Source organism: Poecilia reticulata, unplaced genomic scaffold (assembly GCF_000633615.1).
Source record: "Poecilia reticulata strain Guanapo unplaced genomic scaffold, Guppy_female_1.0+MT scaffold_159, whole genome shotgun sequence".
Classification (NCBI taxonomy): Eukaryota; Metazoa; Chordata; class Actinopteri; order Cyprinodontiformes; family Poeciliidae; genus Poecilia; species Poecilia reticulata.
In genome coordinates this window covers 29,053-41,286 of record NW_007615017.1, presented here as the reverse complement: position 1 = coordinate 41,286, position 12,234 = coordinate 29,053, and the positions used below count along the sequence as shown (strand labels likewise).

At 42.0% G+C, this 12,234-nt stretch overlaps 2 protein-coding genes across 3 annotated transcripts in view; one reads left to right on the top strand and one right to left on the bottom strand.

The window, feature by feature from the left end:
- Positions 1 to 12,081, bottom strand: part of LOC103460068 (leucine-rich repeat and fibronectin type III domain-containing protein 1-like protein) — an 86,621-nt gene extending 74,540 nt beyond the window's left edge. Inside the window, exon 1 of the mRNA XM_017303057.1 lies at positions 11,939 to 12,081. The gene's annotated coding sequence lies outside the window, so the exon portion shown is untranslated. The remainder of the gene's footprint in view (positions 1 to 11,938) is intronic.
- On the top strand, positions 2,090 to 10,184 carry LOC103460042 (pyruvate dehydrogenase (acetyl-transferring) kinase isozyme 2, mitochondrial-like). 2 transcript variants are annotated; one of them, XM_008402010.2, is made up of 11 exons: positions 2,094 to 2,491; positions 2,747 to 2,888; positions 4,593 to 4,664; positions 5,507 to 5,691; positions 6,294 to 6,383; positions 6,649 to 6,726; positions 7,390 to 7,466; positions 7,546 to 7,644; positions 7,737 to 7,850; positions 8,234 to 8,347; positions 8,801 to 10,184. In XM_008402010.2, the coding sequence occupies exons 1-11, from the start codon at positions 2,374 to 2,376 to the stop codon at positions 8,942 to 8,944; spliced, it is 1,233 nt and encodes a 410-aa protein (XP_008400232.1). In that variant the 5' UTR covers positions 2,094 to 2,373; the 3' UTR covers positions 8,945 to 10,184. The 2 variants fall into 2 exon arrangements, with proteins under 2 accessions (XP_008400233.1, XP_008400232.1); XM_008402011.2 differs by lacking the exons at positions 6,649 to 6,726; positions 7,390 to 7,466; positions 7,546 to 7,644; ... (1 more) ...; positions 8,234 to 8,347; positions 8,801 to 10,184 and having other exon boundaries at positions 2,090 to 2,491; positions 5,507 to 5,716.
- Positions 12,082 to 12,234: the final 153 nt, after the last annotated feature.

The following is a 12,234-nucleotide window of genomic DNA, read 5'->3' as shown; positions in this document are numbered from 1 at the left end:
GTGTTAGCTGTAGCCCGTAGCATGCTAACTGCAGCCCGTAACGTGTTAGCTGTAGCCCATAGCGTGTTAGCTGTAGCCCGTAGCCTGTAGCAGATTGCAGCGTGCTAACTGCAGTTTTACAACAGAGATGCTTCCCAGCTAGCATTGGGCAGCTAGCTGGGAAGGAGAGGCAGCTATGACCTCACCATGACTGGAAGCATTTCATTGCTATCGGGTCAGGGGTCAGAGGTCAGAGTCAGGTTGGGCGGTGTTGCTCAGTGTTGCGCAGTCGTACGGCAAAGGAAGGCTGCACGTTTGATTCCCCTGCTGAATGCTGGCGGGCCAGCAGCATCTGTGTGGAGCGTCTGGGACGTGACGTCGTCCCACTGGGCCTCACCAACCCACCACTCGCCAACGTTTCCTTACAGGAGTTCAGAGAGAAGCGGCCATCAGGCGGCACGATGCAGACCAGCTGATCCATCATCAACCTTTAAGCGGCAGCAGCTGTCAGTCCTGAAGGCGCCACAGATTTAACACCGTAAGAAGATCAATGTGCATAAACTTCATCAGATTATTGGGATGAGATCAAATATGGCTTTATGGAGAAGGTCTGGTTATTGGTAGCCATGGAGACAAAGCAACGCCATAGCATAGCATAGCATAGCATGGACGAGACAAACTGGCTAGCATCTGGACTGGTTAGCTTTGGGTCGGCGTGAGAGGAAACACTGAGCACAGAACCCAACAGAACCCAACAGAACCCAACAGAACCGCTACCTGGACATGAGATCTGCAGACTCAGCAGAATCTCCGGTCTGAACAGTGACCTCAGACTGACCTCAGACTGACCTTTGTTTCATCACTTCCTGTTTAGCCAGTCTGGGTCGGTTCTGGTTGTTTCCGCGCCTTTAGCAGAACTTTGCATCAGAAGCTCATTAAAAATGCATCACTCAGGTCGACCTTCAGCTCTTCTCCATGATGCTATTGATTTCCTCCGCAGCTGCTTGGACCAACAACTCAGGGCTCATTAAATATCCATGACAGCTTTGGCAGCTCTGAGGTCGGGTCCGGTCCGGTCTGGTCCGGTCCGGCCCGGTCCAGTCCGGTCCGGTCCGACCCGACCCGGTCCGGNTTTATTGGATTAAATATAAAGCTTCATTTGCTTTCATTTAGACATGTATATCCTGGATCTTCCATATGTTGTAACTCCTGCTGCTGCTTCTGAATCTCTCCCTGATTCTTGGAGTGGACTTAGTGTCACAATCCTCTTAAAGTTGAAGATAACTCTGTTATTTGCGCAAATTTCTTCAACACACTTTTTTTTCCTGTTACTCAACTTTCAATATGCTTGGGTATGTCACTCTGAAAACAGTTTACAATGGACTTTGTATCTTACCTTCGTTGTAAGTGATTCTTCCCTGCACAATCAAGTCAGTAGTTTTCACCATGTCAATACTGGCTATAGCCATGACATGACATGTCTGTATTTAAAACAGTTTTCATTGGTCTAATTTTCTGAGGAACAGAATTTGGGGTTTTCATTAGCTGTGTGTCAGAAACCGTTGATTATTTATTCTTCTGTATGTAATGAGTCCATATAAGTTTTACTTTTTAAATCGAAATACATAAACTTCATCATAAGATATGATCTGACATGCACCCATGTGCAAAAAACTAACTTTATAATGCCCTAATGTGTTAAACAAAACAGCTTTATAAATACAGACTGTTTGTATCCCACAAGAATTATATCAGAACAAAGTATTAGTGCTTTAAAAATATGCCTTACTATAGAGAAAAAGAAACTTGAGACAAGGTTTTGTATAATGTAGCAGTTTACTTAATTACAGCCTAGGCTGCTTCCAATTTATTATTTCATTTGAACTCCGGGTGCAGCCAGAAACATCCTTTTGATGCCACAAAAAAAAAATGATGGCAGTGGCTCAAAACTTGTAAACACAGGGATTTTTGATAACTGGTCGGTAGGTGATGCTATAATAAAGAGGTCTGTCACTGTACAGCCCATCCAGTTCGGTTTCAGCCAAGGGGCGCTGAGCTCCGCCCACACTGAAGAACATCTAAGCGCTGATTGGTTAGTTTCAACGTCAGTCTTACGTCTTCCCCTTGCAGACAACAACATACCCCCTGCTCAACGCTAGAAGTTGAATTCAGAGGGCGCAAATATGGAAGGAAACTGCCAGAGAAAAACACTCTTGCTGAGCTCATGAGCGGGCCTAGGAAGGATGATGGGAAGGATTTCACTGGTGTGACGCCGAATTATTGCCCAGTTAGCTAAAAAATAGTCGTTGAACTGGATTGTGCTGGAGTCAGAAAGGACGGCTTGTCCCTGATACACTGCTAGCATTTGGGGTCTATACTGAAGGGGAGGAAAAAATGAGGTTCGCTCAGTTTTTGTTGAAAAACGGCTCGTTAGCTGGGATACCGAAACAAGTGGAGAGGTTTTCCAAGTTCTCGCCTTCCCCATTGTCAATGAAGCAGTTTATTGACTTTGGTAAGTGCTCCTGGCTGATGTGGTGCTATATGCTCCATGTACACACACTATACATTTACACTGCTAATACGCAACTGGCGTTACTTACTGTCGTAATTTAGCAAAGTACAGGTCATGCCCAGATAACTGCAGAGACTGCAATATTGTCTAGGAGACTTCCAGATAATTTGTACCAACATAATTCATTTGTACAAGTCTATCGTTTAGGAGTTTGCTTTGTTGTAATTGTTGTTGATGTCGCTCATGTGACCACAGGCTCTGCTAATGCATGTGAGAAGACGTCCTTTGTGTTCCTGCGACAGGAGCTTCCTGTTAGACTGGCCAACATCATGAAAGAAATTGATTACCTCCCCGACAAGCTTCTTGGCACTCCATCTGTAAAGCTCCTGACAAGCTGGTAGGATACCTGGACTTCTTTTAGATTCACTGTGCTGGACAGAAAACATGTCGCCAAACCTCAGGAGTTGGTTGTTCCCATTATCCTAAGTTCATGCAAATGGGGGATTGCAGAACTTTCCTTCCAGTACCAAAGTCCTCTTCTGGTTACACCATACAGAAAATCTTCCTTGCATTTAATCCTTTCAGAGTAACGAACCTATTACCATCTTTAGCTTTAATGATCTTCACTTTAATTAGACATGAAGATTAGGTTACATTCAAACTGCAGCAAATCTATTAAATATTGATGGATGAGTTGTTTTCCTATGTACTGGATTGTTATTCTGGGTGTCTGTTAATGTAATTTGATCTGAATATTTTCTTAGTTTAGACAAAAGTGGAATAATGGCATATGAAAAAAATTGTAATTCAAGACTTTATTTTCGATTAGATTCTTTTGAAGATCTCTAGTATCTAGCCGTACTTTTGTTAATCCACCGTCCATTTGTCCATCACTCATCCATCCATCCATCCATCATCACAGTTTTTGTTTTTTTCCATATTTAAATCCTGATCAATCTAAAAAAAATATGCTATGGTAGACCACGTGCTAAAAATGCTAGAGAAGTCTTGAAATTTGAATCTTACCTTTAAATGAACTTGAGAGTGAATAATGCATTTCTTTGTTTTGCTATGGACACAGAACAGATTTTTAAATGAATATTGTTTTGCTACTCATAGGTAGCAAAAATGACCATAATGACATTTTGTTTCAGTGTTTGGTTTGAGGCCGTTTGGCCCAGAAATGCCTGAAAATAATAGTTTCCAGCAACAGGTGATCATCCCTGCATGTGTCTGGGGGTATTTTAAGTCAGTTTGGCTGATGTATGCGTGTGTGTGTGTGTGTGTGCGTGTGTGTGTGTGTGTGTGTGTGTGTGTGTGTGTGTGTGCAAGGGTTTTTCCTGTATAAAAAAAGTATACATTCTCATGTTAGAAGTTACTTTTCAAAGTTTGCGATCGTTGCTGGTCGCCAACTCAGCATTCTCTGTTTGCCGACAATCAGCCTTACTGTGGAATAAATTAAATGCGTACTGTTTGTACTTGTACTGGACGCCATGAAGCGTTAGCTGGGGGCAGCTCTCCACACATGTATCCTACCTCCAGGTTTTTTACTGTTTACATAACAGCGTAAGAGCCACAGATACAAGCATTTAAATGCTCTGTCGAGTTTTTTTTGTTGTTTCTGCATAACTGAAGAGCTCAGCGGCTTCTCTTTGAAAGCCAAAATACCTCGATGTTTCATGTTATACTTGTGTCCATTCCAGCAGAGATATCTGCCCGTTCGCATGGACATGAAACATATTTTTTTACAAGCTGAAGGTGACTTCAGGGACAGGCTCAGTGCATAGAAAGCACATGCAGTCAGTGACACAGCGAGTCACCTCTCACCCAGATTTCTTTTTTTTTTTTTTTGCACTGACAGACTGTAAGAGAGTGTGAGCTCAGCACTCAGGCCCCCTTGTTTTCCTGGCCTGCACAAGAAGTCCTGCACATGACAGGCAGATATTGTTAATGAGGAAATGGCAAAGTCCGTTCAGTGTGATATGTAAAGTTTTGAAGAAGATTAGATATTCTTCTGCCGTTTTGTTTGTCACTCCGGTTCATAAAACATCAGCTTGTATTTATGTTGTTTTTTTTTTTTATTTCCTTTCGTGTCCTACAGGTATTCACAAAGTTTGATGGAGCTTGTTGACTTTTTAGAAAAAGATCCGGACGATAAGGATGTCCTAAAAAAGTAAGCCATTGTATTAGACATCTCACTACATGTTTGTGATTGTAGTTTAGATTTTTTTTTTTGTCATCAGTTTTTTTTAGGCTTTTATGTAGATGTTACTAACAGAGCATTAACATATAATTAAAATTTTTGTACTTTGCAAAGCTTACTGGTTCGCCATTTTGGGTATGTTTCCTTTCAATGAGTCAAAACTGAGAGTTTAACAAAATGAGAGAATGTGGAAAGAAAAAAATTATAATAAAAACGCTTGAGAACTACTGCCTATTTTTACCTTAAAATGTAAAAACTCCCCCTAAAATAATCAAAACATGAAAATAGCCTAATTATTGACTTAAGAACAAGAAGTGCAAAAGATCAGACATTGTAATAAATTAAAAATTAAAAATATCATTAATTTCTTTTCTTACAGAGCCAAAAGAGGAAAATAGTAAAAGATAATCCCATCAATACTTTTACTTTTCTGGGGTGTACAAACATAATTTTGATAAAGATAAACTATACACTAAATGCCCATCATTAGATGGGAACATCTACCTTCATATACACGTTGTGAATTTTTACATTTCAAAGTTTGAGAAATCATATTCATGTGGAATTTTGGCATGAAAATGTTTAGGAATCCTGGGAAGTAAATGAAAGCAATGACAGGCAGTTGAGTCTTTAAGGGTCCGTAACCTTTTTTTAATTTTTTTTTTAATTCAAGTTTCCAATGAAAACAAATACTTGACTGACTCAGTTGTAGCATGTTAACGTCTATGAAACAAATATCATTTCTGATGAGCCGAACCCAACGGGAAGCATGTACCCTCGGTTATTAACTTTTTATTCTCTCTTAACCGTAGCTTCACACAGACTCTAGTGAACATCCGTAACCGGCACAACAACGTGGTGCCCACCATGGCTCAGGGTGTGCTGGAGTTCAAGGAGGCGTTCGGCGTGGACCCCGTCACCAACCAGAACGTCCAGTACTTCCTGGACCGCTTCTACATGAGCCGCATCTCCACACGCATGCTCATGAACCAGCACAGTCAGTATTGCACTCTGTAACAACTGTGAGTTAATCGACACAGATCCTAACATTCATCAAGTAGCAACTCATGTCAGTAATGGGGCCTTTGTAAATCAAGATAAGTTGTTACCATATTTTGTTTTATGTATTTAATTTAACCATTATTATTTGTGAGCTTTAGTCTTTTAACCAATAAAAGCATATTTCAAAGTAAAAGTACAATAAAAGTCTATCCAAAAAAACCAAACATATTGTTGACATGAAAATTTGCATTCATTAACACGTTGATGTTGCTATGACAACTATGATTCTGTACGACAGAAATTTTGTACACCGATTCCACCTGTAACGGATGGGCCTAGACTGGACTAGAGTCAGCTCTTGTCACAAAATGCACTCCGCACTTTTCAGTGTTTCTTTTTGTTTTTTTTTTAAAAACAGGTCCTATTTCTTTCATTTCACAAGTGTTGTATCGAGCTTGTTGCATAACATCCCAATTACGTGTGTCAAAGTCTGCAGTTTTAATGTGGCAAAACGCGAAAAAGTTCACATTTAATTCCCTCACAGTTTAGTTTTAACTATCAGCCGTTTTAAACATGCCTGTTTCGTGTTTCCCGTAGCGTTAATCTTCGACGGCAGCGTAAATCCAGCCCATCCCAAACATATCGGCGGCATCGACCCCAGCTGTGACGTGGTGGAAGTCGTAAAAGGTAATAAGTGATCCTGACCTGCTGTCTCTACGCACAAACGGTCTGTTTTCACCACCCCGTGTTTGACCTTATTATTATATCACAATGTGAGAGTACGTACTTTAAGCAGGAAGTGGTGTCATCGTGGTGTATATGGTGGGAACTGGTCACCGTGACACAAAACAAGAGGATCCGATGCTCACCGTTTAGCTCAGGCTGCCATGTTTTTGGTTGTTTGAAATTCTGGTAAAGCAGTAACAAAGTTTGGTGTCGTGTCCCTTCGCAGATGCCTATGAGACCTCCAAGATGCTGTGTGAGCAGTATTACCTCACCTCTCCTGACATGGAGATAAAGGAGGTAAACTGTAAGTCAAATGCATTACATACTTTCTATTTTTAGCATGCAGCTTTGTTTTCTTCAGACTTCTCCTGCAGACCTCACTGTCTCTCTCTTTCCCTCTCTCTGTCTTTTTTTTTGTGTTGTTACTGAGTGTCAGGATGTCTGTTTCCTGTCAGCTGACTCTAACAAAAACCACTAGTCAGCATCTAAATGAACTCCTTTTGAACCATGCAGAGACTCTTATAATGATTTTTTTAAAACATTTTTTTTTAGGGTTACTATTGGAAAACTTAGATAAGTTGCAAATATCAGCGTCCTATTACAAAACAGCACATTCTAGCATTTTAAATATGTGGTTGATTTGACATGTTGGGGAAATTTGTGCTACAAATCCTATTTTATCCTAGGATTGAGCAGAACAAGTGGTACTAAAGAAATTTGTGCAATCCCGTCTGGGACTGTTAGCAGGTTTTACTATACATAACCTGTGATAGAGTAAGAGTCTGATCTTGTTTTGTGCTTTGCAAGGCCTAAATGTCCCTTCCAACCTGCAACACCTGATGCAAAAGAGCACCCAGCAGAATAAATGTTAATGTAATATAACAGTGCAAGATTTAAATGGGATCTAGTTAAATGTGAATCTGTGCTGTTCTCTATGCAATGCTGCATGCTGTGAATTGTCTCCCAGCTAAAAGCTCGGGCCAGCCCATCCACATCGTATATGTTCCTTCGCATCTCTACCACATGCTGTTTGAACTCTTCAAGGTACGTCACCCGAACTACGGGGAAAAAAAACAAAAAAAAAACTCTCCCTGTAGTTTCTCAATATTTTTCCTCCTTTCAGAACGCCATGAGAGCCACCGTAGAGACACACGAGACGAGCCCGTCGTTGCCCCCGATTAAAGTCCGCGTCTCACTGGGCATTGAGGACCTCACTATCAAGGTAAAAAACCAGCTATTAAACCAGTGCTGTTCACACATTTAGCATAGAAAATATGGCTCCAAATGGAAACGGTTCATGTCTCTGTATGTCAGATGTCGGACAAAGGTGGCGGAGTCCCCCTGAGGAAGATCGAACGTCTTTTCAGCTACATGTACACCACGGCTCCCAGTCCCGTCCACGTGGACATGTCTAGAAACGCTCCACTGGTGAGATTAAATGTGCCCGCGCTTGCTTTTAACAACATTTTTTTACAATCTTCAAATTCAAGTGAAATTTTCTGTTTTGTTTTGGAGAAGTCTTGCTTTAATTTTGAGCTCCACATAAAAGTAAAAATAATATGTAGGGCTCTGTAAGCTAGACACAGTTTTACATAATCAAACATAGTTGCAAAGTCAGCTGATTATGCAGCGAAGGAATGCAGTCGGCCACATGTTGTTTGGGTTGAAGCCGCAGTAAGGAGGTGTTGTGTTGGGAAATCTTTACAGGGTGTAGCTTATAGATGTAATGTTGGAATAATCCGTCTTAATCTGCACAGGCCACATTGTTAAGAGTCACCTTCTTGTTTTTTTGTTTCGTTTCTACCTTTCAGGCTGGTTTTGGTTATGGTCTTCCTATCTCTCGCCTTTATGCCAAGTACTTCCAGGGAGACCTGCAGCTCTACTCCATGGAGGGCTACGGCACTTCAGCTGTCATATATTTAAAGGTGAGAGCAGATCAGTTTACAGCGACGCTTTTGAAGCTATAAATGTACTCGAATAAATCACCAAAACACAAAGTCGATCTGCATCTGATGAATGTCTGACTGATATCGGGTATGCCTCAAAAATATTTTCTTCTGTATTATCATATTTCATAAATTTGTGATCAACTGAACAAGTGTTTGTTGTGTCGCTGTTCGAATTATACTTTTTTTTTCTATGCCTTTTGGGTGGAGGCTGTTGCCTTTGCCTGGACTGTTTCATGATTATTTTTCCTCTTAAGGTCTTTGATTTGTATTTTAACTATGCAAACTAAACTAAACTAAACTAAACTAAAATGGGTATCTAAAAATAATCAGATTTCAAAGCAAATTAGGAAGTAACCAGGATGCCATTGTTGATATTTTATGAAATTGGACCCTGAGAGTAATTATTTATTCTCTGACATTTCTGACCAGGCCCTGTCCTCGGAGTCGGTGGAGAGACTTCCTGTTTTCAACAAGTCAGCCCTGCGGCACTACCAGAGCACCATAGAGGCAGACGACTGGTGCATGCCCAGCAAGGAGCCAAAGAAACTGGGCAAGTATGAGAGGACCCAGTGATGGAGGACCCAGGAGGAAACGGAAGAGACTCTGGAACTGTTTGAATGAAGTGTAAAAACAAACAAAAGGAAAAAAAGCAAAGTTGTGAGGAGACAATGAAGCCTATCATGCGACTGAACTCGGATTTCTCTGTATGAAATGTGGGATCTTCTCCCAGACAGGAAAGCTTCAGGAGAGCTGCGATGAGAAACTGTCTTTCAAGGAGAAATGGTGAAACATAAAAACACATTTCAAACCAGCTTAACCTCACAAAACCTCATACACACACACCGCTTGTAAGTCTGTTTGTGCTGCTAATGGAAGATGATAAAGGAAAAAAACAAAGCTAAGAGTTTCATTTGTTTCACGCCTCAGTTAGTAGATACAAGACCTACCCGCTTCTGTTGAGAAGTGTCTTCACACACAAACACTAAGGAACTTTAGGAACGTTACGCACACAAGTATTCCCACTGTAACTTTTATTGTTGCACGCGGTCGTCGCTCCAGATTCCTCATCCGCTGATCTTCCAGGTGTTTTTGTTTTTTTTTTACTTCAGTGTTAGTAGGAAAAAAAGAAAAAAATCTCAGCATGATTTCCAGAGGAAACTTCACTCCTTTTAATGTTTCTCTTAACGTTTTAATAACTAAGGTGCACGTGTGAACATGACTGAGCTGTAATTATTTCTCAAATCGGAGACTGATAAGACGATCCTGGGTTTACTAATCCTGCATAAGGTGTTTGTGTCTGGGAAAGCCTGGCTGAAGCCAAGCCAGCGTGGGATCACTCAGGTCAAACATGATGAGTTTAGTAACACAAAGGGAGCAAAGTCTGCTTTTAACCCTCCATGTCACTTAATTCACTCGACTAAAAACATTTCTTAGTGATTTAAAAAAATAAAGTGATTTAGCAGCGGTGCTAAATCTGATAGTTTTTAGCTAGAAAATCATGAACCTCTTACTGTAGCGTCGAGTCCTTGCATGCTGAACTTTGAAAGTTTCCACTTCAACAGCTGCCAGGTTCACTTTGGTCTGAACCAAACAGATGTTTGTCTTTTTCAGTATCTCCTAAAAAAAATAAAATAACTGCCAAAACTTGCATAACAGGTTTCAGCATATTGCTGTTTTTTACTTCTGTGTTATCACCCAAGTGTTTTGTAATGATGCGTGAGTTTTGTCATCCGTTTTCCATTTTAAAATGCTGTGCAGGAATGTAAAGCAGAGAATACAGAAGACAAGCCAATTAAACTTCATGCTAACGATCGCTTCTTTTTCTTTGTTTTTTATGTCAGTGACACATTTTCTTAAAAGAAACTTGATACCGGACTGCGTCGGCGCTGAAGTGTGCTCAACAAGACGTTGCTAAGCATTCTCTAGCATGTTTTCTAGAGAGCATTTTGTTTCAGATGGACAAATAGCTGCCATTTTAAAGATATAATAATAATAATAATAATAATGCAAGTTTGTGGAANGTCCGGTCCGGCCCGGTCCAGTCCGGTCCGGTCCGACCCGACCCGGTCCGGCCCGGTCCGGTCTAGTCCGGTCCGGCCCAGTCCGGTCCGGTCTGGTCCAGTCCGGCCCAGTCCGGTCCGGCCCGGTCCAGTCCGGTCCGGTCCGACCCGACCCGGTCCGGCCCGGTCTGGTCCGGTCCGGTCCACAGCTGATGATTACACACCTTAATGTGCAGAAAGGAGATATTTTGCTCAGAACGAGACGCTTAGAATGAAAATGGTAGAAATTCGGTTTAATAAATGTTTAAATGTTAGCAGGAAGAATCAGGAGTCGTTAACGAAGAGACGCGTTTTGTCTGCTGACCTCTAGTGGTGACGTTCTGGACTGCAGTCAGCAGATATATGCTCCTATAAAATATTCTATAAAATAATTTTTAAAAAAGAATCAAATTGATTTTTTTCAGTTATTTTTTGCTTCCTGTGAAACAGTAAAAGATTTTTGTCTCATTACAGAAACTCCTGACATGATTGGTTAAGCTGCCGACCAATCAGAGTTGGTCCTGCTGATGGTCTGCATCCTGACCAAAACCAGACAGATTTAAATACTAAATAATCAAAGAAATATTTCTATTTATTTAGGATGAACAACCATTTCCATAAAATAAAAAATTTAAGGACTTGTTATCAGTTTTATGGCTTGAGCAGGAAGCAGGAAGTAGCAGCAGGAAGCAGGAAGTAGCAGCAGGAAGNCAGGAAGTAGCAGCAGGAAGCAGGAAGTAGCAGCAGGAAGTAGCAGCAGGAAGCAGGAAGTAGCAGCAGGAAGTAGCATCTCCTGCTAGCTGTGTTGAGCAGAAATGTGTCTTTGTGCCTCGTTGTGTTTTATTAAAGGCGTTTGGTGGGAAATGATTCGGATGGGAATTCGCCTGAAGCGGCTCGCAGTCAGCTGCTCATTAGTTGTTGGTCCAAACTCTGCCCCCCCCCTCACTCCCTCCCCTCGTTGCCCCCCCTCCCCTCAGTTTACCAGCCTGCTGAGGCTGCAGGCCTTCTGATTGTTATTCACACTCCACGACCTTTGACCTCTCCAGGCTCCTCCTGATGGGCTCCTCAGTCCTTTTGAGCTCTGATTTCATTTAGACTAGAACTTCTCCAGAACTCATTGAACCGGGTCGGATGTCTCTGCCTCAGCTGGTCAAACTGGGTCCAAACCCGTTTGACTCGACAGTTTCTGTTCAGTCTTCACCTGGAGGTGCAGCTTCACTCCCACCCACAAAATATAAAAGCTTGTGATTAATAATGAGCAGGAACTCCTGCTGCAGGTGACTGTGTACCACACCACAGGCCTGCCACACTAATCAGATCTTACAGGGACCAACCAGGTGAAGCAGGAAGTGACCATTTCCTGCTTCATGCAGATTATTACTCTGATAAAACCGACTTCAACCAAGCAGGAGGCCAACCTGGGTTCTGGTACCCAACCTGACCCGACAGAACCTCTGGGTTCTGGTTGCTATTCACATCATCATCAGACTCTGTTTTAGAAACTGAATTTTGATTGGACCCGACCTACCTGAGGCTTGGTGGGAAGCAGGAAGTCAGCAGGAAGTCGGCAGGAAATCAGCAGGAAGTCTGTCTAAAGTGGTTGGAGATTCCCGTCACATTCCTGCTGCAGGGCTCCAACAGGAAGACGAGCGGACCAGCACACCTGGACACCTGGAGGACAGAGAGACGTGTCAACATGCAGCCGCTGCTCCTCCGGCGACTCTACAAGGATCACCTCCTGCTAGCTCTGCCTGCTGCTAGCTCTGTCTGCTGCTAGCTCTGTCTGCTGCTAGCTCTGTTTCCTGCTAGCTCTGTTTCCTGCTA

Bases quoted from the DNA above. Each gene is read 5' to 3' on its own strand.
- LOC103460042 (XM_008402010.2), top strand. From the start codon at position 2,374: ATGAGGTTCGCTCAGTTTTTGTTGAAAAACGGCTCGTTAGCTGGGATA. The intron at 6,384-6,648 runs GTAATAAGTGAT...GTCCCTTCGCAG, and splicing joins CGTGGTGGAAGTCGTAAAAG to ATGCCTATGAGACCTCCAAG. The intron at 8,348-8,800 runs GTGAGAGCAGAT...ATTTCTGACCAG, and splicing joins CAGCTGTCATATATTTAAAG to GCCCTGTCCTCGGAGTCGGT.